We start from the raw sequence: 26,162 nt of genomic DNA on the forward strand, positions 1-26,162 counted from the left end.
AAAGGTGTATGTCTTTGTTGTTAGGTGAGTATGTAAAAATATAGGGTTAATGTTACAGGATTTTTTACTGGGAAATGAGTTACTAAATAGAAAATCGATTTGATGTTTGCTCATGTATCATAATCCATAACTGTATGACAGCTGTCATCTGATTTTTTTTGTATCAGATGTGAATTTGTTAACCTCACTGGAAAAATATTTTCAGTTACAGTATTACAAACATCAAACATAACAACACTTAATAAGAGAAAATGGAAGTACAAAAGTTCACTTCATCCTATCCAGTTTGATCTTGAGAGCACAAGACCAGTAAAATTTTACAACAACACAAACTGCTGCCAGATGCATTCTATGCTTTCAGTTCCGCCGTATTACATTCAATTTCGAATTTAGTAAAATTCAATTCCAAATGTACACGTTTCTGGTGGATATGATTGACTCCATAGATTTTTTTTTTTAATGGGTCAATCTGTGCAGCGCTATATGCGGCTTTAATTGTGCCTGATCAGAATTTAAGCGTCCCTCCACCACAATTTAAATTTATATGTTTAAAACTATATTTGATCCACCATAATCTACAGTAACAGTCTGTAAAGACATTTTATGGATTCTATTTCTATGAAAGTTTTGTTATGATATTCTAGTTAGGCATATCTACGGGGCTCTAAAACTTGTAGCGTCATCAACTGTCGACACGAGGAGCCGACAGGACCAAAACATCGGGCATGAAAATAGCGAAAGATTTTCAGAGATTGTAATCCAACGCCATAAAGCTGCATTAAAATCTGTTATTAGGATCTTTTCTTGGTTTTGCGTGACTGCCGAATAAACAGCACCATGTTTATCTCCTCACAAACCACTGCACCGTGCTTCAGAGACTTCACGCTGCTCCTGGTGAGATGTAGTTTCGTTTACTCACGCCCAGTCTGCTTCCTCTGACTCAGCTCTTCTGTTTTTCCTCACAATATGTCCTTGTAAAATACTCGAAATCAGTTCTGGGTTACTTGTAATAATATTAATAATGAGCTAGTATTAATATTGAAGTGTGGTGGTGGGATGCCAGGTTTACAATCAGAGGGTTTTGATCTCGACCTGGTTCAATTTTGTTTAAATATAAAAGAAAAACAAACAAACGAACAACAAAACATGCAGTGGAATGCTATTGTTTTCTCATTTACAAACAAAATAAGAATTTAACATAGAAAATTAGAAAATGATCATAAACTTCCAGGTAAATATAATCTAGATTTGACAGGTTAAACAAGATTTTTTTTTTTCTTATGCCCGGTACATTGTGATCAAAGCTGAAATCTTCCTTTTTGCAAATACGTTTCCCCTTGAAGCCATTCAGTTGAGGTTATGGTCAATCTTCAGTGTTATTGTTGGCAATCAGCTTCTTTTACTCCAAACTGCCTTTGTTCCATCAGCCGGCGGTGGCAGTGGGGAACGTGGGTCAGCTGGCTGTGGACCTCATTGTGTCCACCCTCAACATGAGCAGAGTGGGCCACCTACACACCGACTGTCTCATCCCCATGTCTGGAAACAACCCGTACGCCACATGTAAAGACGATGCTGAGGAGCTGCACACTCCTGCAGAAGGTACCAAATGATCTCTAAAGATTGTAATTGATGTACTAAATTGGCCAGTTGCTTTGTTAGATTGTATGGGGGGGATAAAATGTATGTCAAACATGTGTTCTTGGACTATAGAAAGACACTGGAGAATCCCGAAAAAAAAAAAAACCTCATACATGCCCAGGGAGAACATATAAACGCCACACAAAAAGGCCTGGATAGGCCTTGAACCCACAACCTCAAATATGCTATATCATTGTAAACAAATAATTTGATACATGAAAGGTTTGGTTATTATATGAGGAATTCATAGCTGTAGTTTATGGGAAATTCCATCCTAAAATTCAATCTCTCATTAATGTGAAACCTCTGTCGTTCACAGTTTACACAGCAGCAGAACTGAAGCTGGCGGTTCTTCAGATCAGAGCACCAATTATTCAGGTAAAACCACCTTGTGCTGCATCAGTAGGACTTTATTCCACTAACTAATGACTAATCACCACTGTCTGGCTGATCGTTGGTCTTTTTCGCTGAGGCAACGTTTTCTATAATCTTCCATGTCAATTTGCTGTCAATGAAACTTTACTATAGCTCTGTCGTTGGATCACATTCTTTGTTCTTTGTTTTCACCGCAGACAAAGTCCAAAAGGTTCCGTCAGCTGCTTGTGTCGTGGATCAAATCCAGCGGCTTCTCCAGGACTGTTGTCCTTTCCAGCAGCCACGCCTACCAGCGGGACGACCAGCAGCTCCAAGGGTAAACACAGATTCTGCATCATCACTTTGCCGCGCGACGTCACTGCTAAAGGAAACATGTCCTCGTCAGCAAACCTCTGAGGTTCCTGGTGACGCCGTCCCTGCTGAAGGTGAGCGCAGATGCTCTGAAGGAGCTGGGCTGGAAGGAGATGGAGCGAGTGCCCGCCTTCCCCGGACTGCCCGACGCCGACACTGAACCACGGCTCTGCATCCCTGGAGGAGGCATCACCAAAGGACTTTACGCCGACAGGTGAGGGACAGAGCTTCACACAGAGGAGAAACCACACGGTCCAATTGAAGAGGTGTGATTTGAACTGTTTGAAATGTTTGAAAGTCGATGACTATTTGTTGTTCCCTCGATTTCAACAGTTTGACTGTCTCAGCTCTGATAAATCACCAATTACAGTAACAAACTCGGTTCCTCAGACATCAACATTCAGCATTTGAACTGAATCCGCATTTTTATCCTGATACGGGACTTAAGGGAAGCCAACATGAAGCATCTGCCTCGACATTGTTTGTTGCATAGGGAACAACTTTCAACATGTAAATCTATGACCTTCCTGTTATTTATTTCCTTCACAATTGGAGTTAATTATGAGTTACAATATGCTCAGTCACATATACGAGTTATTTATTACCTAATTGAATTGAATTTTTACTCATTAGATTTGTATAATAACACTATGCATTTATCCGCCCTCTCTTTTTAAGCTGTGCCGAGGATCTTCCGCTGGCCGTGCTGCTACTTTTCTGTTCAGAAGGCGACAACATCCCAGATGCCTTCGCTCTGGTCAACCACCTCAACGACTGGCTCCATCTACTGGACACTCAGGTCAGTAACAAACGTCTCAAACCAGCAATGCGGCGCTAAACCTACTCGGACTGAGCCAACTGGGTCTTGTGTGTTGCAGATTCTGTTATGATATACTGTGGTATAGTTGTTGGCATTCCAGCTTCGATAAAGCAGAATTTCCAGTTCGAATCTGGGTTTTGGAGAATTCGTTCCAATTTATTTATTTGTTTTTCTCATTTCAGGACAGACAGGCTAACAAATGGAAGATCCCAACCTCGTGGAATCTGCTGTTTGGAAGTGGCATCCCTCCTGCATTGTTCTGATCAACATATGTTTCTGTTGTCGGTTTTGGCTGCATTTACCTTGTAAAATAGCACATGTGAAAAGTGCAGCTGCCAAACTTGTTTTTATTTTTTTCAGATAATATTGAACCCTCAATTTTGATCATTCATACACAAACTTCTACTTCATATGAAAAAAAATATATACAATAGTAAGATAAAAGAAAAATCTTCCATTTTCTCCACTTTATTTTTGATATGCATCGACGTCACATAAAACATGTTCCAGGAATCGACCAAAACGAGTACTTGTGTCGGGGGTACTCCAGTAGTACCGCAGCCATTTAAATGTTTATGATTTCCAATAAAAGATAACAATCGGGTGATTCCATCTGAAAATGGCGAATACTCTTAACTGCTCTACTCACTGGATACCGCCTGCACCCTCTTGACTGAAAGTGCTTGGCCAGCAGCCATCCTGTATTCCTGGCAGTCCCACCTCTCTGTAATTTGATTCCTTTCTACAACTTGGACAAGTGGTAAAAACAAAAGCAGCACTCTTACTCAGACATTGAGCTGTTTTGCCAAGTTTTTTGTTGGCTTTTTTTTTTTTTTTTTTGGTCCGACCTTTAAATCTGCATCATAATTATGGGAAAGACGGGTCCCTGTGGAGTTTTTAAGAGAAAACTGGGAAGAGGTTTGACTGATTTGGGAGCAAATCTGACTGAAGCTAAATTGACTGTAATGAGAGCTGATCGGAATATAGTCCCAAGACGAAATTGTATTGTTTTGATTAGGAGACTTCTCAACTCACAAAGGGATAAATGAGAAGAACACAGTGGGTAGTTTAATGAATGTACCTGCGATTTCACAGGCTATCTGCCACTTAAAGCCTGTAATTGGGTGAAAGCACAATTTTCATGACCATGATCATACTTTTCTGTCGTGCCTAAAATTTAGTCATTTTGCATTTCACATTTATTATTAGTTTTACTTTAACAATGCAACATTTAACAGACAATATTGTGGTATAGTGTGCAAAATGATCGGATGTTTTGTCAAGCTGATAAACCAGCATTGTGACGTCGATGCTCAATAAATAAAAGGTAACGTCCTTAAAGTTAAAACGAAGCTGAAATCAGAAACAAATGTGGCTCCTTGCTCATTTAACAATGAGTCATCATGCTGGCGCTTTGTTGCTTGGCAACGGCCTCCCTAAAGGTCACACCTGCTCGCCGAGGTCATGTTTAGCCATATATTGTGGAATCAGTTATCAAATTAGAAACATTTGAAACAACCGTGCCAGCATGTCAGGAGGGTTAAAAGTCTTTGCTTCCATGTTAAAGAAGCAAAACTGCAGAGTTGGAAAAGATGTGCTTGTAAAATAGGTTTATCTTTATCTTTAATATATGTATAATGGCACCAAGTTGATTTACAGTGAGAATCATGTAGAAAAAATAGGAAAAAAAACACCAAATCAACTGATAAAAATAAGATCGGTAATCCCATTAAAATAAACTTGGCTTTAATCCAAAACTTTGTTATGTATTGCAAGTTTCTTTTGCAGACCATTGACAACAAAGACAGGTTTGTATATAAACTAGATATACCAGTTTTATTTGTAGAGTACACTCTAAAGAAAGAAACTTAAGACCATCCGTTTCAACAGAAGAACAAGTCATCAAATCAGCTTTTCACTGGATCCAGATCTGTAACATTAGCTTTCGTCTTTTTATGGGTTAGTTTTATACAAGCAAAAATATGTCTTTTTATACACATTAAAAAAAAAAGAAAAAAAAAGAACATTATGTACATCATGGAAACATTACATGCCATTTAATTTGTCACGTGGGAGGAGGCAGTGCTTTTTGTTTAACCTGCCCCACATCACCTGAAAAAGTTCAAGTAATCTCTTATAAAAAATAAAACATTTTTATTATGTTACCTCTGAAAAAATGCTTTTTTTTATTCCAAAAATACACATATGAACAGCATTATAAATTGGCAATGCATAGCCCCGACGTTCAGTTTTAATTTCATGGATGCAGAGGAAAATGAAAACGCTGCAAATAATATTAACACACAAAAGAAAGCTCGTTTTGCGACTGTGGAAGCAGCGCTGATGGAGGACGAGGTGCAGACTGGGAGTAAAGCGCTGGTGTCTTTGTCTTCAGAGAATGTCAAAGTGTCGTCTGTAAACAGTCAAGAGAGGATGAGGTTGGGGGGAGGGAGAAATTAAAAAGCTGCTGAGGGGAAAGAGGATCCGGAGGAGTGAAAAATGCTACTTTGGCCGAGGACCACTTCAATAAAAACAAAGCGGATACGAGAGGAGAGCCGGCTGCTGAGGTGGAAGTGAGGATGAAGGACAAAGACGTTTTTTTTGGGGGGGGGGGCTGGAATTCCCTGCCGGTGTTGGCTTGGCTGCCCGGGGCCGCAGGCGGTTGGCGGTTAGCAGTCGCTGGTCTTCGCCCTGTTCAACGGGACACAACACAGTTGAAGAGCTGCGACTCCGGGATCCTTTCTGCCACACTTGTGAGTGAAGCTCGACAGCGATCACTGCAACCTGGGCCCCAAGGTCAAGTTAGTGTTTTTGGCAAGAAGTCAAGATGAAACTGCGCCACAGAGAGCAGAAACCGACAATGCCAAACCATGGGCTGAAAGCAAGGAGCTGGGTCGTGTTTCACAATCATGCATCCCTTTCAGATTAGATTGATTCCGAGTGCAGTGAACTGCGGTTTAAAATGAATATCGCACTAATTTGTGAGATAATCGCTTTAACTTCCAAGTCTTCCAGGGAGTCAAGCTTCAGCATGTTTTGATTGCCTTGAAGAGTCTTATTATGGAATACTTAGAAAACTCCTGATGATTAGAGTTGAACAGAAAGGCAACAGTGGAATACAGTGAATATAGCGTTTATAGTAAATAGTTAATAGCCACATCAATAAAGCAAACAATAGGCAAGGAGAGGACTTTTCATTGGTTGAAAAGGTTCTCCACTGCTCGTTTTATCTACACGTGTCCTCTTGGATGTCCTGGCGGGAATCAATAGTCCAAACTTTACAAACCGCACTGAACACAAACCAATTGGAAACGCCGCCATGCTAAAGGTCTCATGACACGACTCTGTCAGCAGCGCCAGCAACAGCAGAACAACATGCCACAAGCCTCAGCAGAACTCACGCGGTGCCTGGAGTAAAGTCTGCTCCAAAAAGTAAGGAAATGCCCGGTTGACAGATTATTGTTGGAACAATGCATCTTGGAAATTAATCTCACGCCAAAGGAAATTTATTTTCCCTTTGAGGTTTTTTTTTTTCTGAAGCGGTTGGATTTCACCTCATTATTGCTTTGCATTGTGAAGAAAAGAATAGAAAGATCCTTATTCGATCCAAATAAAGGTAGTGTCTTTAAAAGGGAAGTAATCCGATACTTCGATGGTACGAGGGTCATTGCCAAAATGCATCATCGCAACACAAATGTCCTTACGGTTTGGGAGTCGTTTAGTTGAGCCACTTTTTCACTTCCTACTTTGTCTTTCATGGCCGTCACTCATTGAGAGTTCTCTTTCTTGACAGAACCAAACAAGTCAAAATGTTCCAACCTAACTGGACATTTATGTTTCCAATGGTAGTTGACTAAACAAGCACACACACACACACACACACCTCACACTCACCCGACACACACTCGCCATGCTGGAAGGCAACCAATACGATCAACAACTCCAAACCACAGAAGCCAAGCAAATCACAAAAACAAGGATAACACACACACGCACACACACACACACACACACACACACACACACACACACACACACACACACCTCCATGTACAAGAGCGGGCGCTTTTAACAGCTGTGGGAAAACCTCCTCCTCTAAATGTGCTGTTGGTGGTTGTTGTTGCTGCCTTGGGGGAGGTGGGGGGAGGGGGGGGACTATACCCCACCCCCCCCACCTCCCCCGGGCAGGTCAGCCCGTGTCATGTGCAGCAAATGCAGCCCAAGCTGTCCAGAAGAACCACAACAGCAGAGAAAGACCTCGTCACAAGCGCTGCGGGTTTCTACTTTGTACATTTCGTCTGCATTACTGGAACCACGTTGGTGTGTCACACTACAAAGGACGCGTGTTCAGAAATGAGTTGGCAAGTTGGGTTTTTTTTTTAGCGGTGCTTCATGAATTTTCACTTGTCTGCCCCTATTGGAACGTGAGCTGTACGTCGACCTGCAAGACTTCAACCTAAAGGCTTGCAGCGAATTAAAGAGTACGAACAAAAACCTAAAAACCACACTGCTGTTTCTGCAATTGGACAGCTGAGTTGCATGCTGGGGGTAAAAAATAAATAAATAATAATTATCTGAATTTCCTCAATTCATTTCAAATGTGTCCAAAAATGTGTCAAAAATAGTTGAACAGTTAGAAAAAGAAAAGTGAGCAATTTTCTTTTAAAATGCACTGTTACAATGTTGATTGTTTGCATAAGTAGTGAGTTGAGACGCAGGATGACAGATCATTATGGACTGCTTCGCTGTACGGATTTAGGTAAAAATGACTGAAGGTCTGAATAAAACCGGTACCTCTTTCTTTTCTTCTCCGAGTCATTAGTCCTGGATTTGCTTTGGGCCGTCTTGGAGATACTGTCTTCTCTGTGTCGCTTGCTGCGTGAAAAAACAGAAACCGAGTGGTGAACAGGTGACGAGTGTCGTGAGCATTTTAAAAGAGCCTTTCGGTCCAGGTTTGTTGTACTGACTGTGATGTGTTGCTGTCCTGCTCCTGGTCCTTGCACGGAGACTGAGCAGGTACTTTGCAGTCCTGTCTGTAGTTGTCTCCGTCCTCCAGCTGGCCGCCATTGTAGCGCTCTGCGGGACAGCGGGCCTGAGACTGGGCTGAGGGGGGAGACTCCGACGACGGCTCCTGATCTTCCCTGGATAACTCCCGCCACTGGTTCTACGAGAGGCGACAGGCAGTGGGCGGCAGTAATGAGATTACAAGGTGAAAACAAGAGCGACACATGTGAAGTGACAATCAGCCACTTGTTTGGCAGTTTTATCAAATATCTGATTTTAAAACGTTTTTCTCCACCTGTCAAAAATTAACTGGACCTTCAGAGTATCAATTGAGCACAGACGTGATTTATTCTTTTTCCAGTCATTTAAAACCTCCTGCTGTACATCACCGCAGGATTTGATCATTTACCCGATTACCACGCCGCCCGACTTCACAGACAGACGAGCCTAGAGGCAGGAAAGCTCTGGTGATGAGCAGGAATTTGGACAGTGCCTTAATTCATCTCCACGTCTTGTTCGGTCACAAGGAGTAACTGATGGAAAAATTATATAATTCGCATGATACTATCTTTGGGGGGAAAAAACTAAATCCATCAAGCTGGAAAATATCTTCAATTTCAACAATTGTTCACACCAAACAGGTAGTGGATTTAAATCTCCTAACTCCTCATAAGGTCGACTCTGTCCGAGCTTTATTTATAGCTCCGAGTCGTCTGTGGTGTTCTTGCTCTTTTCACATGACTCCACTTAAACTGCTCGTCATTGGTGCAAACCTTTAGAGTTGCGTAACGCTTCCTCGTGGTAAAGAAGTTCTTGGTAGGAGCTAAATGCCAGTTTCTTTGAGTTCTGGTCACACGGCAGGAAAATGCGCCCCAATGCGGATTTTCTGCTCACAAGTGACCCAACATCGATCTGTTTGGTGAGCGGAGGAAGCGGCTCGGCCAAACTGTTAAAGGCTGTGCTCATTTTCCTCATAATCCTCCTTCTTCCCTTTGTCATTTTGTCGACAGTTTGTCAGCTTCTACTGCACAGCCACTTGAAAAAATGGATCTACAGACGCTGAACGGTGTCGTATCCATATTTACTTCGGCGTGCTCCGTGTGTCGTCACGCCTCCTTCTGGGCGTGCAGGTCACTTTGCGGTTTGATAACGTTCACACTGCAGTCTGATGGAGGTCGTACTTAAGGAATGGAATTGACTGCTTTATAGATTAGCATAAAGAATGGAGTCCTGCTGCTATTTACACATTCATGGGCTATTGATTTGAGTTCTTAGCGGGTATAAATCCCACCACACTAATCCAAAGTGAGCATTGTTGTGGAGGTGATGTGGCAGAATGTGCGTTACAAGCATTCAGCACATCCTTTGCTCTTTTAATGTAATGTAATGGGTCAAGGTGAACAACAACCAGAGCGTGAGGGTTTTGTTTTCGCAACTTTGGCCCGGATGAGGCGAACGCAACTTGTTTACACTCAAAACGATGGCGTCACCTGCAATATGTTCCAGTGAAACAAAAACAACTTTGCCAGTTGAGGAGACGGACGAGAGCAGGACTGTTTTTATATACACACAACAACAGAGGAGTGCTGTGGAGCGTCGAGAGCAGCAACGTGTGTCAGCGTGACTTGTTATGGTGTGTGTGTGCGTGTCTCTGTGTGTGTGTGTGTGTGTGTGTGTGTGTGTGTTCATTACCTGCACTGAGGAGTCTCCCATGATGTATTTTGCTCCTTCGATGACGGCCATGTAGGAGAAGCGCAGCTGATCGGGAGTCTGGATCAGGCCCATGCGGTACTTCCTCATGTTCAACAGGATGCTTTTGATGTCCACTAATGACGAGTCTTTGTTTTTATCCATCTAGAAAAGAAGATCCTCTGTTCATCTCAGTAGATATATAGCATATACAGGCTTTTTTTTTTTTTTTAATGAATAAATTCAAATTACTCAATACCGTCTGAACCCAAAGCAGTAAAAATCAAGAAGCCATTGGCGTGCAGAGGAGAGAAGCAGGACTGACCAGGACCAGACACGTGTCGACTAATGAAAATGTTCCCGAGCGCCCGATCCCGGCGCTGCAGTGCACCACCGCCGGGCCGTGGTCCGCCCCCAGCGCCCCCGACTCCCGCACCTTGAAGAGGAAATTTAGGAAGGACGCCGGGGACTCCGGAACTCCGAAGTCGGGCCAGGTGGTGTAATGAAAGTGGCGGAGCTCTCGCTTTTCTCCCGTCTGTGGGGGAACAAGAAAACGAGGGTTCATTCGCAGAAATGTATCGGTGACGTCACTGGAAGTCATTTCAGCAACAGTTTCAGTTTCGATTCACTCAAAACTCGAAGAAGCACCCATGAGGCAAATGAAAGGGTAGACTTGTTTTTTTAAATGGCTTGTATTCTCACATCATTCCAGTAGATGTTTTATGAAACAAAAATATTCGTGTATGATAGATATAATATAACGTGTCAAACCAATATGGAGATAACAGAAATGCAATTATTAAAAAAAACATGTTCATGTTATTTTGACCTGTTGAACACAATACAACAGTCTGACTGCAGACTTATCCGCTGTCCTCGTTCAATTTAACATGAAATGCGTCTGTTAACCGTTCTACCCACATTGTGACTGTTGATTTGTTTAAAACTATTTCTTTTTAAAAACATCCGTAGAAATTAAGTAAACTTAGTCAATCAGATTATCGAAGCTACAGAAACAAATAGTGGAATGTGGAGAGATCAAGTTGTGGTAATGTGATTTCACATCACACTCCTCCCATGATTCCTTGAAAAATCTCCAGAAATTGGATAATGGTGGTATTTTCAGCGTGAATGTACAGAACTCAATGAGGCTGATCACAAATAAAAACTGCTTTCACAATGAAAAACAACACAAGCACATGTGAGCTCGCGAATCTTCTTACTTTAACTTTGCTCAGTGTATCGAGTAATATTGTGGCTTACGTTGATATTCTGCAGTTCCAGCACTCGGGTGGTGTAGTACGACTTGGTGTCTTCTGACAACAGCGTGACTGAGAAACGCGTGTCTTTGAAAGTCATTTCCCTCTCCTCGGCCGTGGGCCAGTACTGGGCACACTTTTCCTGTGACGAGAAACAAAATGGAGAAATAAAATACATCAATACGCATCAAACCTCTGACGTGATGAAAAGCAGTTGTATTGCAGATGAAGACTACTTCATCTACTAGACTGAGATGCACAATGGTACAGAGATGGAAGTGGAGTAATAAATGAATTCATTCCGACAAAAGACACAAATCCTACACACAATGCGTGTACAATAGTATTGCAAAGTGCTGTGCAAAAAACATAAAATAAAAGCTGTTAATAATAGGAAAGTGTACACTGGTGTAGCTTCTTAGAACATTTATTAGATTGGTCTAAATTTGAAGGTCCAATTCTTCAGTGTAACATAAATTCGCTTTGTATCGTGACTGTTGAAGTTGTTGATCAGGTCAAAACAATCGCTTATTAAATAACGGAGGGCAAAATGTAACTCCGAACAAAAGGTCAGTACTGCAGCCGAATGTCTCCAACCAGCCTCCACGTTTAGCATTTTCTGAGCAAACGCCATCAGTATAAACTTCTGGGGCTCAACCAATAAAGCAAACATGCTTCTACAGACGTGGAGCTCTGGCCTGAATAAAAGACTCTTGTGAGGTTAATAATATCGCTCTACTAGGTGTTCTTTATCCTCCAATTCCAGGAAAATACTCTGGAAGTGAATCTCATGACCCAGCAAGATCTACTCCAGCTGCTTTACTGAGAAAGAGAAAAAGAGAGGGAGAGGGAGAGGGAGAGAGAGAGAGAGGTCACAGCTGCTCTGCATGAGAGCATTTCAGCCTGTGTGTTTAATCTGCACACTGCAGGATCACTGGACTTTAGAGACGCTGGGCTGCTTCCCAGATCATCTCATACATCCGTGAACAAGTTGTCATTTTTTTTTTTTTGCTCTAATCCAAATGGAGCTCTTCCAAAGTAGTGAAGTTAATTAAACACATCCTTTAATCAAGTCAAACTCTCCTCTGATCTCAGCAATGTCACTAAAGACAATGCAAAGCTGCAATTAATAACTTCACTTTGGGTTCATGAGGATAAATGCACAGCAGCTTTAGAATGCTGGGGGGGGGGGTAATTGTATCTTAAAGTTACAATTAAAGGGTGTAATCAGCAAGACCGTGGAGGTGTACCAGGCAGTCTAAATAGTGCGGCCTATGTGAGGGTTGTTTCCGTCCCCCTCTGTCCTGAACGTGAACTAATGGTCAGCTGATCTGTCTGCGCTGCTCTTCACCAGACTGCCGGCTTTGATATGCAGTTTTGTTGTGGGTCCATTTTAAGAGATCCTTGTGTTGCCGCCCGAGCCGTTTCACGAGGCTTCTACAAAAACACCTACGCGCGTGGCCCCGGGCCGTCTGCCGCGTCACAGTGAATCATTCAGGAGCCGACCCTTCACCTCACCATGTAATATGGATGTGAACATCAATCGTCGTGCAGGTGTGTGGGCGGCTGTGCACCGGACTACATTAGAAGTGTGTTCTATTTTTTTTTTTTTGTTGGTGTACTCACCGAGCCTTTCTCCATCACCCTGTTGAGCATGATGACTGCTTTGGTTTTCTGCTCCCAGACCATGAGCCAAAAGTGACCACAGGTGTTCTTGAGGGGTCCCTGCAGACAAAAGGCACACACACACTTTCATTATTACATGGTGGCAGGCCAGAGACTCCAGGGGGGGAAACTCAAGTCGTTCACAATGCAAATGACAACAACATAAAATGCTGTGAATAAATTAGCTGAGCACAAGCCGCTTTCTGCCGCCGTGATAATTATGCAACAGAGCTGTGCAGGGTGGGAACACGAGCTCACTTAAAAGGTCAGCTCTGCTAAAAGGTGATGTGGTTAAGCTGAGAAAACTGCACTCTAATCAGCAAATATCGTCAACTGCCAAATAGTTCCCAGAAACTAGAGACAACGTTACACAATAACAGGTCAGAAAGAGTAACAGGTCAACACAAGTGGCATTGTTCTTTTTGTCAGTCAAAGGATTTTTAGAAATACTCCATTATCTCAACAAGCAAAACTGAAATAAGTCTGGGGGTCATTGATTCCAGTCACCACCAATAAACTTTGAATCGTCTCACAGGCATTAACACATCAATTATGGTAACAAAAAAACAACTATCAAAAATGTCAGGAAACTTGAAGTAACACAAAAAGGAACGGATACATTTGCAATACATTGTTCCCAAAATGCTTATTGTCCATCTGAAGTTATTCTAGAAATAGTATCATAATGATGAGGAAACAAATCACGTCCATCACCAGGACATTAGTCAACACTTCTCCTTCCTTAAAACACGATGATGTTTTCTGTCAAAAGACAGTAATGAAAGTTACATTCCGGCAATCACCGACCGAAAGCAACATTTTCTTTCGTGCCTCTATTTTGAAGGATAGTATAAATATGAACAATAACTATAACACAGCATACATTGACAAAATGTTTGCATTTGTTAAACAAAATGCAAAATGCTTCATAACTGAAGGGACTTTCTTTGTTAAATTTTTTTGTTAAATATCTTGGATTAAGAATATGCGGAAAAACATGCTTTTTTTAAATATAATTTTTAGCCATCAAAGACTGCTTGTATTTATGAAGTGCACTGTCACACCGCAACCATCCAGGGACCAGGGGAATTGTCAAGATTGTCGGACTTGCCTGAGTTAGTATGTAACTCCTCTGGGCTTCTTCCATCATGACCAGGCTTGCATTGATGTAGTCATTTTCTGTGTTTTCCAGCTTCACCCGGCTGTGATCGACTGCAGGCAGCAGGACAAACAGGGCATTAGTCGGAGGCGGGTTGAAAATTGACAGGCTTGGCTTTGGGTTTCCAGAAGCATCGCAGTGTAAACAATTTGGACTCTCTACAAATGTTTACCCACAAGGACTGACATCTCTGTATCTGTTTCGGGTGCGATTCTCGGGATACTTGGCCACTTTGTAGGAGCACTCGTGGGACTGATTCCTGATTTCCTGGACAGGAACAGAACAAAGATGCTTGAGAAACAAACAAAAACATTGTAAGGAACATTTCTGTCTGATGGAGGCTCAGTTTATTTTCGTACAGTGGTTTCTTAAAGCTTGATATGCAGTCGAAAATCATTCAGCCTAAATATAGTCAATCCAATTGATCATTTATTAACGTATGAATAACTCCAAAAGCCTCTTTTCCTGTCAAGATCAAATTGAATACAGACCATTGAGCCAGGATTAATCCCAAAAACAGAGGTTCAAGGCCATAATATTTATTAAGAAGCATCTGGAGGCTTCCAAATTCTTTTAGGGTTCATTTGACATCATTGGTTATATTTATTATAGCACCCCATGACCCGACTCCAGATATTATTTGTGACATTTTTATTGCAAAAAAAAAACAAACAAAAAAAACGCAGCTCTGTTTGAGATATTCAGACAGAGGTTTTCTCTAAAGTCCTGCTTTATGTCTAAAGGGGACTGAGAGTTTGCCTTCAGGGCCGATCAATCTGCTTGAGGAAATCTAGACCACGGAGAAACTGGCTGCTTGTAACTCCAGCTTGAAAGCATATTTCACAAGAGCAGAAAGGCTGCCTAACATTTTTGACAGATTGAAATAGAGACCAGATCTTTCGCAGTGGCTCTTTCAGTCTAAATGACATGACAATTAAAGGAAAAAGAAAAAGAAAATCAAGCTCAACCTCTGTCTGTACTTGGCTTCTTCCATGTGGTAAATTAAATGCCTTAAACAATTGTATTTTCTACTGGAAAAGTCTTGTGGAATTGCATCAGCATTTATAACAGATTATAGGACTGCTGGTCAGCAAGGCAAGAACTCAACCATCTGGTCTGCACCTTCTCTTAAATTGGTTAAATATGTTTATGTCGCTGCTTTAGTATTGGTTTATACACCTTGGCGGCGTTTCATATGAATGGCATTCAATGTGCTCTATTAAGGAAGCGTGGGTTTGATTCCGGTGCTTCTGAACGAAGCCAACTAAAATGCACATTAATTACAATGGGGACTAAAGATTGGCTACAGGTGTGTATAAATCGTTTGTGTTTGTCTTGTGACAGGGTGGTAACTTACCCACTGATAAATATTGATATTTGATTACGATGCGTCTTTGACTTTCAGTTTTGTTTTCTTCTTCTTATCATTTGTAAAGTGACAACACGCACGAGAAGAGGACTGTAATTATTATCACCGCCGTTTGTTCATTACACGCATTTTATCTCGCCACCGTCACAATCCACAGAACTTTTACATTGCGGTGTTAATTCTACTCGATATAAAAGAGGTTGTATCAGTCATTACAAACCACCGTACGGGACGTTATGAACCAGCAGTGACATGACAGTGGAAACAATAACAAAGAGCATCAAAGCTTGAGAGCGACTGAGTTTACGGGAATCGAGACAATCAAACACAAGAGTGCGAGTGACTACCGACGAGCAGGAAAAGCGAGGCGTGCGGAACGAGGAAACAAAAACACCAAATCAACATGTTTGACTTGGTCTGGTTTCAGAATAGAAACCTGCTGAGCTCGTCGAACCGTCCGCGCTCTAAATTAAATACTACCTCCAGCGTTAGCTCCATGCTAACCGCGCTAACGAGACTTACCGAGTAGAGTTTCTGCCACCGGCCCTCCGAGTCTATGTCCTCAAACTCCCGGTTCATGTTTCCGGTGCCAGTGGCCGTCTATTCCACACAATGGCCGTGTTAAGCAGAGAGACTGCCGTCTACCTCATTACTTTATCCGTGCCAGAGGAGCTTTCGGTCTGAGAAATTTCACTTCCCTCCTTTAGCCCGCAGCTCGCCGAGCGTCTGTTCGCGTTACCTCCTGTCGGCGCAGAGTCACCAGTGCGCATGCGCCACCAGAAGTAACACCCCCCCCCCCCTTCTGAGAGGAAGTGTCATATTAAAAGAACGAATAACTGATCCACAGAGTCAGAACTGGCAAGTAGTCATTTTAAACATGCATTTAACGTAATTGATGGAAACAAAAATAATATCCTCTTCCGAGAGATGATTGCAACAACAACGATTACAATACTTATATTTTAATTAAGGATTTTGTCCATAAAATGACCTTGATTGTGAACGCACAGGAGGATGAGGCATTGGTTTTAACAATATAGGATTTTAACAATACTGTATATGGTTTTAGCCAAACTCCCCAGTAAGATGTTCTGTGCGATCTGTGACGTGCTCTTTGTCAGTCAACACCAAATGTCTGGGGAATGTGATGCCTGTTGAGCCACACAGAAGTACACATCAGTAATACAATCCCTCTGAGACTGATTACTGGTCCACAAAAAGGTCAGAAGCAGCACTTCTAATGTCACACATTTCCTCTTTTTCATTTATTAATTTATATTTTCCAGATCTGTTTCAATAGAAGAAACCCTACTGAAATAATATCTCCATTGTACATTTTAAAAGAATGGAAAATTGGGAGATGAGTTTAGAAAAAAACAAAAAAACAAATGCATATTGACAGATTCGCCTTCTTTCTGATAGTAGGAGCATTTCCCCACCGCAGTTTCCCCTGAGGGGAATGAAACTTAGAACGGCAATGAATTTGCGCCTCGTGATTGGTCGATTTGTGGAACGAAAAGTTGGAACGGCGAGGAAAAATAAGGCCGATTTGAGGGAGATCTCCTGTTAATTTCTCGGTGTTGTGCCGTGTCCTCTTTTCTTTCTGAAGCATTTTAGGAACAGTTAAGCTTATCTCCTTTGTTTTTGTGGCACTTTCATCAGGCCACCATCCCATGGCCTGATGAAACCCACTGGCAGGCCACACGTTGGACCCTGTGTTGTCCTGTTCTGGGCTTGTTTGAGGTCTTTGAGCAGGCAAAGCCTCAGACACCCGTAATCTTTGATACCCTTCACCCACCCAAAAACGAAAGAAGAAAAACGGGTGGAAAGAAGAAGATAGACAAAAAAAAAGACAAAAAGCAAAAAAAGAGAATTTAGTTGAGGATAGCTAAAACTGTCACGGCTGGGAGCCGGCGCGTGGAGTGTCCTGAACCCAAAAGCAGACCTCAAGCAGGAAGTTGTTTGCAAACAGTTAGGTTTATTGAGGGAACAGGGAAAAGGGGAGCTGGAACGGTGACGGGACCCGGGGGAACTCTGGGGGGCCTCTCGGAACCGGGACTGGACCCGTGAGAATCTTCAGGGGGGGGCCTCTCGGGGATCTCGGGCATTGGGGGCCTGGGGAACTCGCGGGCTTCTTGGAAACGGGGACGGGGCCCGGTGAACTTGCGGGCTTCTTGGAAACGGGGACGGGGCCCGGGGGAATCTCAGGGGGGGCCTCTTGGAACCGGGACGGGACCCGGACGGGGAACTTCTGGGGACGGAACCGGGACGGGGAACTTCTGGGGACGGAACCGGGACGGGACCCGGACGGGGAACTTCTGGGGACGGAACCGGGACGGGACCCGGACGGGGAACTTCTTGGAACCGGGACGGGACCCGGACGGGGAGCTTCTTGGAACCGGGACGGGACCCGGACGGGGAGCTTCTTGGAACCGGGACGGGACCCGGACGGGGAACTTCTTGGAGCCGACGTCGGAACAGGAACGGGAACCACCCCGGGGAGGACACTCACCCCCCGGGGAGGACAACACCGACGCACCTCCACACGGAGTGAAGACTAGCAATCCTCTGGCACCGGACCCTCCTCCCTGCAGGGCTTAAGACTGCTTGACAATCAATTAGCTGATTGCCTGCAGGAGTGCCAGAGAGGATCCGGTGCTGGAGCGAGGTGTGTGAATCCTGACAGTACCCCCCCCTCAATGGTCGCCACCTGGCGACCTACCTGGCTTGTCCGGTTGCTCGGCGTAGAACACCGAGAGCATCCGGGGGGGGGCTGGAAGTGACTGGGACCGGGGCATCTGGGGCTTGGAGCGTGGTGCTTGAGGTCCGCTGGGTTCTTTCTTGGCCAGAGGATTCTGTCACGGCTGGGAGCCGGCGCGTGGAGTGTCCTGAACCCAAAAGCAGACCTCAAGCAGGAAGTTGTTTGCAAACAGTTAGGTTTATTGAGGGAACAGGGAAAAGGGGAGCTGGAACGGTGACGGGACCCGGGGGAACTCTGGGGGGCCTCTCGGAACCGGGACTGGACCCGTGAGAATCTTCAGGGGGGGGCCTCTCGGGGATCTCGGGCAGTGGGGGCCTGGGGAACTCGCGGGCTTCTTGGAAACGGGGACGGGGCCCGGTGAACTTGCGGGCTTCTTGGAAACGGGGACGGGGCCCGGGGGAATCTCAGGGGGGGCCTCTTGGAACCGGGACGGGACCCGGACGGGGAACTTCTGGGGACGGAACCGGGACGGGACCCGGACGGGGAACTTCTGGGGACGGAACCGGGACGGGACCCGGACGGGGAACTTCTGGGGACGGAACCGGGACGGGACCCGGACGGGGAACTTCTGGGGACGGAACCGGGACGGGACCCGGACGGGGAACTTCTGGGGACGGAACCGGGACGGGACCCGGACGGGGAACTTCTGGGGACGGAACCGGGACGGGACCCGGACGGGGAACTTCTGGGGACGGAACCGGGACGGGACCCGGACGGGGAACTTCTGGGGACGGAACCGGGACGGGACCCGGACGGGGAACTTCTGGGGACGGAACCGGGACGGGACCCGGACGGGGAACTTCTTGGAACCGGGACGGGACCCGGACGGGGAACTTCTTGGAACCGGGACGGGACCCGGACGGGGAACTTCTTGGAACCGGGACGGGACCCGGACGGGGAACTTCTTGGAACCGGGACGGGACCCGGACGGGGAACTTCTTGGAACCGGGACGGGACCCGGACGGGGAGCTTCTTGGAACCGGGACGGGACCCGGACGGGGAGCTTCTTGGAACCGGGACGGGACCCGGACGGGGAGCTTCTTGGAACCGGGACGGGACCCGGACGGGGAGCTTCTTGGAACCGGGACGGGACCCGGACGGGGAACTTCTTGGAGCCGACGTCGGAACAGGAACGGGAACCACCCCGGGGAGGACACTCACCCCCCGGGGAGGACAACACCGACGCACCTCCACACGGAGTGAAGACTAGCAATCCTCTGGCACCGGACCCTCCTCCCTGCAGGGCTTAAGACTGCTTGACAATCAATTAGCTGATTGCCTGCAGGAGTGCCAGAGAGGATCCGGTGCTGGAGCGAGGTGTGTGAATCCTGACAAACTGTTTTTTTAATGCACAGTAATGGGAAGTCACTGCTCCATACAGTCTGATTCTTGTCTTTTAGTTTTCGTTTTTAACATGTCATGGCTGAAGAGCTTCTTTTGTGATGCCAGACAGGAAGGAAGAGTGTTTAATATGAGTGCTCGTCATCACCTTTTTCGTCTGTTTGTAGATGTAAACTATTTGGATATATTATTTCCCTGTTATATATCCCTTCAGCTCATGGTTTGGGGCAGAAATTGGGTGTCTAAGGCCACATCCCCACGACGAAAAAAAAATATATTTCCAACCCAGCCTTCTCAAAAACAATTCGGTCCACAGCTCACTGTGAACTCGGCTCAATACGAGGCTTCAGGGCATGTAGTACACATGCCAGGCCTTTAGGAGCGCTGTGACTCATCAAACACATAGATAGACCACATAGAAGTTAGAGGTGTAGAGTCCTGTATAAACCTGTACATCATATGTGTATATCTAATTCTATAGGTCTATTGCCACACTTGACAAGCACTCGTATGTAGCTTGCGCAGCTGGACCGGAGCTTGTCGTCCCTGATTGTTGTGGTTATTTGATGACATTGCGGACCGGGGTGGGGGTCCGAAATGTATTTTAGCGATATTAGATAATAGTGATGGACATTATACACATATTATATACGGCTTTGAGCAGCCCGTCCGCTATTTTTTTGACCATGTTTTCCCATTCATAACCGTCCAAATGACGGCCGGACCGCTTTTTTCAGACTATGAGAGTCAAAAACACACACAATACTGGAAAGTAATTGTGCGATTTATTTCAGCATTCAAACAATTCTGTGTAAATGTCTGCAAAGAGCAAGAAGAGGGGATGACAATAATGGCTGGGGGCGTGGCCAATATAGAAGGAAAAAAATATTGCGTCTGGGGGCGTGGTCTAATTTGCATAATGCGTCAGATCAAAGGCAGATAGAACAAAGAGAAATTGCCTTTGAAGAAAAACGCACTAGCCTCTTGTCACATCATTCCTGTCTGCCGACGAGCGAGGATTCGACCCACCAGTGCTTTGTTCACCCCTCCGAGACATTCGACCATGAGTACTTTCTGGTACAACGAGCCACAGTTGATCCAAGACATGGACCCTCTGTACTACATTCCTGCGTACTGGATCCCCCAGCCTCCTGAATGGGTCCCACAACCCATTTGGGACAGTGATCCTCAGTACTGGGGCCCAGACCCTCAACAATGGGTCCCACCACCCACTGAGGACTGGGGCCCTCAGTACTGGATGCCAGAGCCTTCTCTGGACTTGGTAAGTGGCATTTAGAGTTTTAGTAATTACCTGGAACTACAACTTAAGCTCAAAGTCGACCTTTTCTTGATTTTGAAGAAGAACACAGAGACTTCTTCCTCCCTGTGTCCTTCTGTGGACATTAACAGCGTCTTTCCTCTCTTTCTCTGCCCTTATTTCTGCTTAATTGTGTATTTTGGGTTTGTTTGTTTGTTGATGTGCAGGAGGCCGAGCAGGAGACGGAGCAGCAGGCTGAACAGTCCAGTCCAAAGTTCAGTCTCTCGCCGACAGCTCCAGAGTTTGTCCCCTCTGGAGGGAGTCTGAATGATGTAAGAATATCTATCTATCTATCTATATAGGTACTGTTTTTATATATATTGTTGCTTATACACATATACAGTAGTCATTTCTGTTGTTAATGCTGTATTTTCATTTTTTTTTTTTTATTTGTCCTTGTCCTTCTTGTGTGTTAGGGGTCGTCGGATGATGACGGTGAAGACGATGAAAAACCATCCATCATCGACATCGTCACCGGCTTCTTCGGAAACCCCAGGTCCTCATCGGCCTCCTTCAACGCCGATGTTGAGGAATTGACATCCGCCCTCAACATGGTGATCACCACGGAGGAGTCGTTGAAGGAGCTGGTGGAGATGATCTACTCACAGGTTGGGAGACACTTGCTCCTCATTTCAAACCTTTTTGGACCACCGACACCTCCGACAGAATCATCCAACAAGGTGTCATAGTTTTTTCTGAAAGTCTTTTTTGTTGTTTTTGCTGTAATTGCAGTCGACTGGCAACCTTTGCACCACTGGAGCCAGAGTGTGCAACCACCTGTCCGGTCACCTGACCTTCAGCCCCCCCAGCGGGAACTTTCGCCAGCTGCTCCTGAAAAGGTACGTTCAATTTAACGATTTAAACCTGTGCTTGTCTTGAATTCAGTGAAAAGCTTTTGACTGATGACACCCCTCATCAGCATGAAAAGATTAAATTTAGATTGCTATCTTTTTTATTTTTTTGATATAGGTGCAGACTGGACTATGAGCAACGAGATGCAGCGATCCGAGGAGACGCAGAAACTCAGAGGGAGTTTCACTCCTTTGTGTCCTTCCTCGGACAGCTTTACTTACATCTCGAGGTAAGAATACGCCTGTGTTTCCCCGTGTATGTGAGGCTCTTTTGAAGTGCTCTCAGGGTGTTTGTCATCATCTTTCACCTCCACAAGAGGCGTTGCTGCATGAGAGCGTTGCTTGAAAGACAAAAAAAGATCTTTCTGCAAATGTTTTGTGATTGTGTAAAACTGAAGTGTCTAAAAACATTTTTCCACCACTGGAAATACATAGCCGTTCCCATTACATTTATTCATTTTGAAGGGAAAAAGTCACAAAAAGATATCCCATAACAAATACATGTATTGATGTTATTTTCAGGTGAAGAGCTCCAGTGGCCCTCCCACTCGGGCCGACATCCTCCTGACTGGACTGAAGGACCTGGTCCACAGCCTTCTGTCCAGTCCGGGGGATGCAAACATCACGTGTGCTGTGGAGCTGCTCAAGGTGCAAAAACACATTCAAATATGTTTTTAAAATGTTTGTATGACAGTTGAAGGTTGGGCAGTAAAGCACAATGTGCTTGAACCTTGTAGGCCACAGGATGCATGATGGAGGAGGTGTGGAGCAAGGCTGGAAAGCCCCACATGAACGAGATCGTCGACACACTGGAGAGAGTCCTGCTGGAGGGCGATTGCAGCAGGTGTGTACATCAATATGGTCATCTGTGTGATATGCTGCAGGAGCTTATCATTCATCTTTTATATTGTCTTTCCAACAAGTTATGTTGAGACATGAACATAGCAAACATCTTTTGATGATTGTTTATCATCAAAGAACATGCTATGGTATCTCAAAGAGTTTTATTAGATATGAGGATGCTATTTAATATATACAATGAAAGCGGTCATATAAATCATCAGGTTGGTCACAGATTGAATGTGCGGCTTTTTTTTCTCCTCAGAGACGTGAGGCAGACAATTGTGGATCTGCTGAAGTGGCGCTTCAGCAACTGGGGCAGAATCAACACTTCTGCAGATGCGAGCGATGCCACGCCAGACAACGGCCCTGACACCACGTCCAACAACGGCCCTGACACCACGTCCAACAACGACCCTGACGCCACGTCCAACAACGGCCCTGACACCACGTCCAACAACGGCCCTGACGCCACGCCAGACAGCGGCCCAGATGACACACCCGACCACGAGCCTGACAACCCTCTGGTCAGTATGGACTTTGGTTCACTGCGTTTTCTCAACTGAAGTCAATTCAGCCACACATTCCCTGTCCTGGTTTGTGAACCTCGGTCACACTGAGTGTTTCCGTTCCAGGATGAAATAATCTTCTACACTGAAGATGGCATTCCATTCCGTGCCTCAGACCCTGGTGAGTCCATCTACATTTACTGATTCTGAGCTTAGAGCTGTAGAAAACTTTGTAAAACTATAACGGGCACTCGGAACAATCATTACATCCCAAATCGTTTGTAACAGTTTCTTTAAGGATAATAACATGTCTGATAAAACTTGTTCAATGAGGAACAATGTTGATTTAACATAGGCCCACTACCTTCTGCTGCTTTACTCACATAGAAGCTGGTAGTTTGTACTGCACAGCTCCAGTTTTCTCATTCGCACAAATAACAGCGAAAATTAAACATGTTTACACAAATATGGTATTTAAATATCTTTATGCTGCTGTGTGTGAAGTTGTATCATGTCTGTCTCGTTGTGTTTTCACAGACGCTGATGAAAAGATTCAGGACATCCTGGACAGCCAAGACTACTTCGATGATCTGTACCCTGAAACTGAAACTGAAAATGAAAATGAAGAGTGAGTACATAAGTGAATATTCGGAGAAAGATATTGATGCATTGATTCTCTTTTCTTTAGCACACAGCTAAAAAGACAAACAGAATAAGTATAGCTTAGTAAATACATGTTTGAGGATATTGTGACAATTGCTACTTTATTTAGATTTCCTATATATACTGAAGCCTCTGCAACCAGTGTCTATTCTGAGAATACTCCTGATGTGGGATTGTTTAACATATAGAAAACGGGAGTATTTACAAACCTCATGGCGAGTTATGTAGTAATTTTAAAGGTTTTTATGTCACCTATGTCGGACCAACCCACAATGCAACAGGGTGGACACACGTCTCACATTCAGTTTAGTCAGCAGTCGAGGGTGAAAGAGGGTTTTACCCCACACCTCTCACGGTTCCTCCACCTTCTGTATGACACCAGACACTAAAAAACTGTGAATGCTCTGAAAACAATAAATGGTTTCTGTGCCTGTAAGTAACACTTTTTCTTTTGTGTTCACAGGTACGAATATGAAGTAGAGATAGAGCTGGAGATAATAGAACTGGACGTCGAAGGGGCAGAAGATCAGATTTTGTTTAACATAACTATTGAAGGGCTGGACTAACTCAGCTGGCTCGTGCCACCAAAATAAAGTGGCTGAACTAAGTCTTTCTGTTAGGAGTGTTTTATTGACGTCTCAAGACACACCAAACAACGTAGTGACAGATGAGTCAGCCTGAGAGTTTGTCCTGTGCAGAGTTTGGTCTGAGCATGTGGAGGAAAACAGAAGGACAACCATTACTCCTTGCCCTCCATGTGGTACAGCTGGGCCAAGTGAAACCAAGCCAACGATAAACGTGTCTGCTGAGCCTGTAGACGAGGTTTGGACAAGGACAGCACAGATACAAGAAACATTTGATCCTGAGAAAAAGCGGAATCCTTCAGTGGGACAGAATTATTTCCCCTCACAATCGTTAAGAGCAGCACAATACCAAGATTCCTCTGAACGCACCAAGTACACGTCATATAGTATATACCGTTACATTTATGGAGGACTGTGAATGAAGGAGAACAATTTGTCTTATAATTGCAAGGTTCACTCCCATCTCCCCCTCTTTGTATGCCAAAGTGCCTTTCAGCAAGGCGTTTTACCACAAACTTCTCCAGATAGTTGGATTGAGTGTCCATGTTGAAAATGGCATGAAACAAAATCCAGGTCCTATTTCTTTGTCCAACATGGAGCCGGTGGACCTGGATGTTGCAGAAGTAAAAGGTTGCGATGAAAATAAGACGAGCGAAGGATCGATCACAGCCTCCACTGAACCTTTGGGCTCTAAAATGAAAAGCAAAACACAGTATCAGCTACTTGGCCAGGCTGATTCCCTGTTTATATGTAATTTTGACCCAAATGTATGTCTCAACTCTACAGTCATAGTGTTTGGCCTGACCAATATGTTTGCATATGTCTGAGTCAAAATATATTAAGTTACTGTGTGGTCCAATTGATCTATACATATTGTGATTTCATCGTGTGATTTATGTTTACCAATATTCATCACTCTTAACATTTGAGTAATTTTACTCTTCGTTGTTTAAACAGTTAGATAAGTTTACATAAAGACTAAAATGGAATAATAAGTTCATGGGTAAAATACATGGGTGTACATATTCTAACCGATTTAATTAAAGTCTAACTTTTTAACAAAGTACATGATTTAATTTTACAAATGGAAAAAAGTTTAAACATTTTAGGTTGAAAACATTACATGTTAAATAGCAGAAAATGTGTTTATTTAATAGATAAAATAATTTGAAATAGTAAAAAGCTCAGGTTGTTCATTCATTGAAAAACATTTGAATAGAACTTATTTCTTCACTTGTCTTTTTCACCTGTGTCTTTAAGGTTTTCGACCTGTTGAAATAAACTTTTTTGTGTCTGAATAAACTTTTTATAAACTGAGTTGGTCTCACGTCATTGAACCTGAGCTCCATCCATGTCCTGTCAAGCATTGAAGAGAAAATAAGTTTGGAGATACACTTGATTTAAACCACACTTCTGTCAGAGTTCCTGTGTGTGGAAGAGCTGCCAACTGGTGTCTAACATGGACTTAAAAAACTTTTTTTTTTCCCCAGCAGTGTGGCAGCCTGCCAGATAGACTTTGATTGATGGTTATATTTGATTAGATCAGTATCTTGGGAATAGGAAAACACTCACTGAACAGACTGTGTTAAATTATTCACTTCTATATTCAGCTCACCCTCAAACACATTTCTGTTTGCTAAAATGTGGTGAAATGGGGGAAACAGCTTCACTCCAAGTTTTATTTTTACAACCACTCACTGCTCTTCTATTAGGTATTTAATCAACTCTTTGTACGTATGACGGCTGCGTGAGGGTGATACCCCTCAGGGGCCGCAGGGGGGCACTGTTTTTACTGCCATTAAAAACAAAACACTGGGGCTAAAACAGGGTGTCAAACCAACATCTGCAGTGAGAAGAACTGTTCCGTTTGAATGAAGTGTTTCACGAAAAAAGCGCTATTGAATTGGGTTCACACGATAATTCATTTTCTCTGAAAAAAAGTTGTAACATTTAACGTACACAAAAT

At 44.0% G+C, this 26,162-nt stretch overlaps 2 protein-coding genes across 4 annotated transcripts; one reads left to right on the forward strand and one right to left on the reverse strand.

Moving 5' to 3' along the window:
- Positions 1-723: 723 nt before the first annotated feature.
- Positions 724-3,939, forward strand: psmg2 (proteasome (prosome, macropain) assembly chaperone 2). The gene is made up of 7 exons (XM_080515710.1): positions 724-894; positions 1,428-1,599; positions 1,958-2,016; positions 2,211-2,329; positions 2,399-2,578; positions 3,043-3,163; positions 3,367-3,939. Exons 1-7 carry the CDS (start codon positions 838-840, stop codon positions 3,445-3,447), a joined length of 789 nt encoding a protein of 262 aa, XP_080371836.1. The 5' UTR covers positions 724-837; the 3' UTR covers positions 3,448-3,939.
- Positions 3,940-4,720: 781 nt separating this feature from the next.
- Positions 4,721-16,041, reverse strand: ptpn2b (protein tyrosine phosphatase non-receptor type 2b). Of its 3 annotated transcripts, XM_080515706.1 has the most exons (10): positions 15,852-16,041; positions 14,137-14,227; positions 13,913-14,013; positions 12,763-12,861; positions 11,141-11,278; positions 10,203-10,412; positions 9,881-10,042; positions 8,152-8,348; positions 7,979-8,059; positions 4,721-5,875 (listed from the first exon to the last, which is right to left on the reverse strand). In XM_080515706.1, the coding sequence occupies exons 1-10, from the start codon at positions 15,906-15,908 to the stop codon at positions 5,854-5,856; spliced, it is 1,158 nt and encodes a 385-aa protein (XP_080371832.1). In that variant the 5' UTR covers positions 15,909-16,041; the 3' UTR covers positions 4,721-5,853. The 3 variants fall into 3 exon arrangements, with proteins under 3 accessions (XP_080371832.1, XP_080371831.1, XP_080371833.1); XM_080515705.1 differs by lacking the exon at positions 4,721-5,875 and having other exon boundaries at positions 7,384-8,059; XM_080515707.1 differs by lacking the exons at positions 4,721-5,875; positions 15,852-16,041 and having other exon boundaries at positions 7,384-8,059; positions 14,147-14,183.
- Positions 16,042-26,162: the final 10,121 nt, after the last annotated feature.

This window comes from Blennius ocellaris (genome assembly GCF_963422515.1).
Source record: "Blennius ocellaris genome assembly, chromosome: 20".
Taxonomy (NCBI): domain Eukaryota; kingdom Metazoa; phylum Chordata; class Actinopteri; order Blenniiformes; family Blenniidae; genus Blennius; species Blennius ocellaris.